We start from the raw sequence: 5,967 nt of genomic DNA on the forward strand, positions 1-5,967 counted from the left end.
TCTTGTACTGATTTATGCAAAGATATGGCTTTGCAAGTAGAACTATCTATAGTTTGCTCATGTAAAAGCTGTTCAGTTGCAGATGATGGTACTATATCAGCAAATAATAATAGTACATTGCCCTCGGTTTTAAGTAATAATTCACCCATACCTAGAATATCGATAAACACAACAGAAGAAACAGAACAAGAATTGCCATCTAAAAATGACTTATCTAAACTCTCTATTGGCAATACATTTGCTAACCCAAGTTTAAGACCTTATTCTAGTCCAACTGAGATATCTTCTTGTTCGGAGCGAAAGTTTACTGCTAAAGACGTGACTTGTAGTCCAAGGCATCCAACGTTAGAATTAGAATGTTTTAAAAATGTCTCATGTGAGCGGCAATACCCTGAAATTGGCAGACTAACTGCACATGGAAACGCAACGGAAAAATCAGCTGAAATCAAAAAAAATGTCGCGATATTGCATAATGGTACAACTACCCAAGGATTTCAAACAGAAGAAATGTCAACATTAAGCAAATTGGGGTCTAATGGAAACTCATCTGTTCGTGTAAGATCTACAAATACTTCGGATGAAGCGAAAATGTTTGAGCCAAAGGATACCTCGTTTGTGAACAATAATTATACTCCGCGGTTCAGCCAAGAGAAGGAAAATGTTCCCAATCCTAGTAAACGATTTAAAAGTGCATGTGTTGGAACTAGTTCAGTTAGTTTTTCACAAATATCAGAATATCCAACTACTACCAATACCAACTTTGAAGACAGAAAGGATTCCATACTATCGAAACAAAACACCAGAAGTATCCTGACAGCATCTGATTTAACAAGACCAGAATTTATACGAATGTTAACTGAATTAAAAGAACACACCTGCAGCTTAGAAATGCAATTATCTGCAATGAATGAGGCAATGAAACGGAAGCAAGCTACTAGAAGCAAGGCACTGAGCTCTACTTCAAAAAATTATGAACCCACAAAGCAAAATATCCACACCAGTAGAACGCAGACTGAAGATAATAAAACTATGAACGAATTGTCATACTGTACGAGTGAATTGTCTACTACCGACTATGACAAATTTGCCTCATACCAATTGAAGACCGGAACTTCGACAGATACTTTGTGTTGCAGTCCTTCACGTGACATTTCACTCATGGCAGATAACCAATTGGAAGAAACTTGTAGCAGGAACACTGTCATTGGAAAAGTACACAACATTTGTTCTCCTCTCAAGTTAGGTACCAGTCAGAAGACATCTTCGCACACAGTTCGATCGACCGAGCCTAAAGACATTATTGTGGCTCTTGACCGATCAAATAGTTCAGTGACAAAAAGTAAGTCAAGAAATCCGGTATTCAAAACCAAAAGGAGCTACTTATGGACTCCGTTATGTGAGTCAGATTACAGAATGTGGAAACGCAAGATACACAAGCCATCTACGAAGTCAATGATTATACCGAAAATTCTGTCACAATCTGTATCACCCAACACATCGACGGTCAAATCTAAAGTTGATGTATCTTGTAGTCCGACATATTGTCACATCAAACCTGATCCACCTCCACTTGCACCTCCATTGCAGAGGATGTTTACGACTGGGTGTATATCACCGATATTGAAACTAGAAAAATCTATTGCGTCAGGACTATATAAAGTGAATTCAACAGCTTCCAATCCTTCTATTGACAGAGCAACTGTAAGACCCATTTTTATGAGTTCAACGCTCAAGAAGCCTGTTAAAGCAAGTCGCACCACTAAATGTAGAATAGTATCAGAATCAGGAAGTAAAAGTGATTATAATGTAACAACTGCTGCTTCGACTCCTTCTAAATACAAGGATACAACATCTCTGATGTCTTCGTGTGATTTAAATACATCAGAGTACTCAAGTGCTGAAAAAATGTGCTGTCAAGGTACAGCAATGGAATCTATTTCAGCCGTACTCGAGCTGAGTCAAGAGCATGTCATCCCGACATCCCCATTTACATTGAAAAAACCTAAAGTAAGACCGAGATTGGGGATTAAACAGAGTCTTTTTAAGCGTCGAAATAAAGATCGGTCCAAGTCAATCCCATCTAACACTTGCTTTTCCCCATCTGCAAGTAGAGAATCGTTTTATGAATCTTTGTCGAACGTGTCATCAAAAAACCAGAGTATTCAAAAAGACTCTGTTAGACCATCTCCATTTCAGCTGAAAAAATTGGGTGCCATACCACGGTTAAAGCAGTTATCTATCAATAAACAAGTTCCTTCGCATGTATCCATTGAAACAGACAATAGTCAATCACGCTTTGATGACGCGGCTTGCTGCAGTACAGGGAATCACAGTGAAGTAGTATCAAAAATAAATGTCTCGACACATTCGAGCAAGGTCCAGTCTGTTCCAGCAGACAAAATACTTACCAAGTTGTTAGAGCGACATCCGGGCAAAAATCATTTTGCATATTCAATTACAACGGAGCAGAATACGCCATTTTTATTAAATACTTTTGGTAAGATTGATTCGGAGGAGGAAGTGAACTCCACGGATTACGCAGCCAGTAGAACTGGCCAGGAATATTCCTGTAAGGAAGGGAAAAATGATGCGAACGGTAAAAAACGCAAATGGAACTCTGGGAGTAAAAAATTAACTAAGCTAGTAGAAAAAACTGATTTCAGTCATTCGAATGTTAACGACACAGTTGACTTACACAATATTCATCAATCAAAGCACTACCAAGAAAACAGTAACTGTAAATCAAAAATCAAAAAGAAATCGCAGTCTGTACGCAGTAGTCGGCATTTCGTTAAAGCCGAGTCTGCAACAGATCAAAAATGTAATAAAACTTTAGAACAATTGAATAAGACTGATTCGGAGCAAAAAGATTCAAAATGTACTATTCGTGTAACCGTCAGTTTAGATGAAACTTCTTCCAGTGAAACTATTAAGAAGTAATAGAAATTATAGACTTAAATAAACAGTAACAATATCAATACATCTTAGGTTTAAGTATAAAATTTAATATATGCTGTAATATTCTCTATATTTCATGCGAAATTTAATGTCTCAATAAATTTACGTTTCCACAACGTTGGGTCTATAATTGTTCGTTACATTGTCTGTTTACCCTTGGTAAAAAAAATAAAAAAAACCTGACCGACATATATAGTAAAACCATCAGGGTAACAGTTGCTGGCTCTATAGCGAAGTAATTCAATATCCAATTTAACGTAATTTAAATAATACAATAACTTTTTATTTCCCCATCCTCTTTACCAAGATAATATGGTGGCAGATCACACTGCCTACATTCAGTCAGATTATCAAGTAACAGCGCTGCGGTGGTGACATTCTGAACCAAATATCCCAAAACTATTGCGTCTCCTCGCCCTACGTCTTTCCGGTAAAACTCTTCGAGGAGGTTAGTCGTCCGAGCGGCCGTCTCTTCGGGTTCATCATGACGTTAGTATAATATCCATCAATATCTATTCAATCCTTGAAATTGTTGAAATGATGCAGTCATAACAATCGATTTCCGAGTTCAAACAATGATTTTGACATGTTATTTTTACGGATTCGTTATTCCTTGGTGCAACACACGCACATTCTATCGTGCATTTTTTGTCACGCTGTCCGATATCGCAATATTGAATTCCAAATTTCCTTTCACGTGCATTCCACAATACGAAATCATTTTCTAATCATTGCCTAAGTGTAAAATTACACGTGTAGTTCACGTTGTGTACAATACGTAGTCCCTGTACTAGTGTTACAAATTTGACGAAACTGGAGCATATTACACCTGTTCTGCATTATGTCGCATCGTAATTCCAAGCAAAGAATGAATGATACGATGAAAAGTTTTATGCTAATATAATTTTATGATTAAAATACTTTTTATTTGCTTAAGGTCCAAAGTGTCACGTGACACGCTCTACGAGTGCGTGAATTCTGTTATACAGAATTCTCAAGACAAGAAGAGGAATTTTTTGGAAACTGTCGAGATTCAAATCGGTCTGAAGAACTATGACCCCCAAAAGGACAAGCGTTTCTCAGGCACTGTAAAGTATGTTCTTACCTGACTTTGAGATTTCTTTTCGGCTTTAAATTGAGTCTAATTTGATATTGCCCTTCGAGTTACCGAAAAGATTTCATCATGTTACGTCAGGGAGCCAGGCTTCTCCTGGCGGACCTTTACCCAGGGTCTTAAAAAAACTGGGGAGGTTTTTAACCGAAATTTTCGTACGCGAGGTCTCATTGACGACCTTGTCGGTAAGTAGTTTGCGGCTAGTGATTGAAATTGAAAACATCAGACATTTTATTGCAAATTACATCTTTTCTCTGGTGCTCCATGATGTTTGTAAGCATGTATTATCGGAATAAACCGTGTGGAAAATTATTTTTCTGAGAGCATTTTATAAGTGAAGCAGTTTAAATAAAAATGATCGGTTGAAACATTTTAATAAACCAGTCCTGGCTCATATTCCATTAGATATTTATCAGTGAGTGATATATAATTTCAGATTGAAGAACATCCCACGTCCCAAAATGCAGGTGTGTGTATTAGGAGATCAACAACATTGTGACGAAGCTAAGGCACAAAATGTACCTTTCATGGATGCTGAGGCACTTAAGAAATTGAACAAGAACAAAAAACTTGTCAAGAAACTAGGTATGGGGGAAAATTGTGATTGTCTGCATATTTTACAACCCTTTTTTATCTTATCTCAAAAGCAATTCGAGACTTGCTGATTCAAATAAAACCCTTCTATAAAAGCACCTTGCTAGTCGTGATTCGTGACTGTTTAGGTTGTTGCCTAGAAGGAGATTAAATTCTTCACTGGGTGTGGACGCAATGCTAAATCATTTTGATCCTCAATCAGTGTTGAGACAATTATTAACGTGTTCAGATGAGAATTTTCTGTGCTTTCAAATTCTGCACCCATTAAAAATTGTTTACTACATGTATAGATGAAAACATTTTACTACGATATTCAGGCTAACTGTTGTTACTTTATTCTGAATTTCTTACAGCCAAAAAATACGATGCTTTTCTCGCCAGCGAGTCGTTGATCAAGCAGATTCCTCGTTTGTTGGGTCCAGGTTTGAACAAGGCTGGTAAATTCCCTGGACTTCTCTCTCACCAGGAGTCTATGACCGCAAAAATTGACGAAGTCAAAGCAACCATCAAGTTCCAGATGAAGAAGGTAAACAAAATAACCTATCAAATTTAAATATATATAACTCTAGTATTACCTTTCTCAAAAGCACCTCATATGCGACAATTTCTTAGCAGTTGAGGTCGTCAATAGAAAGAAGAGTAAATATATCTTCTCTGGGTGAGACTATGGCACTATATTACCACCAGCCTCAATCAGAGTCGAAACATAGCCAACATTTATAATTTAATGCTACTGCAAATACGCACTATAGCGAGTTGAGAGAGTTTAAAATATATATATATATTTTTTTTCATCCAATTAGTCGCTATTTTTACAAAATTTTGAATGAGTATGCATTCAAATAAAAATATATAAAAGGTTTTATACTTTTTTTTAACGTTATCTGAGTATTAATATTCTCCTACTTGTTTTTTTCAGGTGCTGTGTCTATCGGTTGCTGTTGGACACGTTGGTATGACACCCGACGAGCTTGTTCAGAACGTCCATCTGTCTGTGAACTTCCTGGTGTCTCTTCTGAAGAAGCACTGGCAGAATGTCCGCTCTCTTCACATTAAATCATCCATGGGACCACCACAGAGGCTGTACTAATTTTATCAATTAGCAATAACGCTTCTGACGCAAATCCAATGATAATAAATAAAATTGAAAAAAATATAATTGCTTGATGGATAGACCACCTACGATGATATAACCGATTCTACCACTGTAGAATTTTTTTATTTTATTTTTTTCAAAGTAATCTTTATCTTCACTCGGAAAGTTTTGGAAGCATGTTAAATCCAAAAATTTCCATTTGCGC

General features: G+C 36.8%; 1 protein-coding gene across 1 annotated transcript; it reads left to right on the forward strand.

The window, feature by feature from the left end:
* The first annotated feature begins 3,317 nt into the window (after positions 1-3,317).
* LOC107223070 (60S ribosomal protein L10a) lies at positions 3,318-5,825 on the forward strand. Its single transcript, XM_015662646.2, has 5 exons — positions 3,318-3,447; positions 3,896-4,051; positions 4,509-4,657; positions 5,020-5,192; positions 5,586-5,825. The coding sequence occupies exons 1-5, from the start codon at positions 3,443-3,445 to the stop codon at positions 5,754-5,756; spliced, it is 654 nt and encodes a 217-aa protein (XP_015518132.1). The 5' UTR covers positions 3,318-3,442; the 3' UTR covers positions 5,757-5,825.
* The last annotated feature ends 142 nt before the right edge of the window (positions 5,826-5,967 follow it).

The sequence above is a fragment of the Neodiprion lecontei genome, chromosome 6 (genome assembly GCF_021901455.1).
Source record: "Neodiprion lecontei isolate iyNeoLeco1 chromosome 6, iyNeoLeco1.1, whole genome shotgun sequence".
NCBI classification, from domain to species: Eukaryota; Metazoa; Arthropoda; class Insecta; order Hymenoptera; family Diprionidae; genus Neodiprion; species Neodiprion lecontei.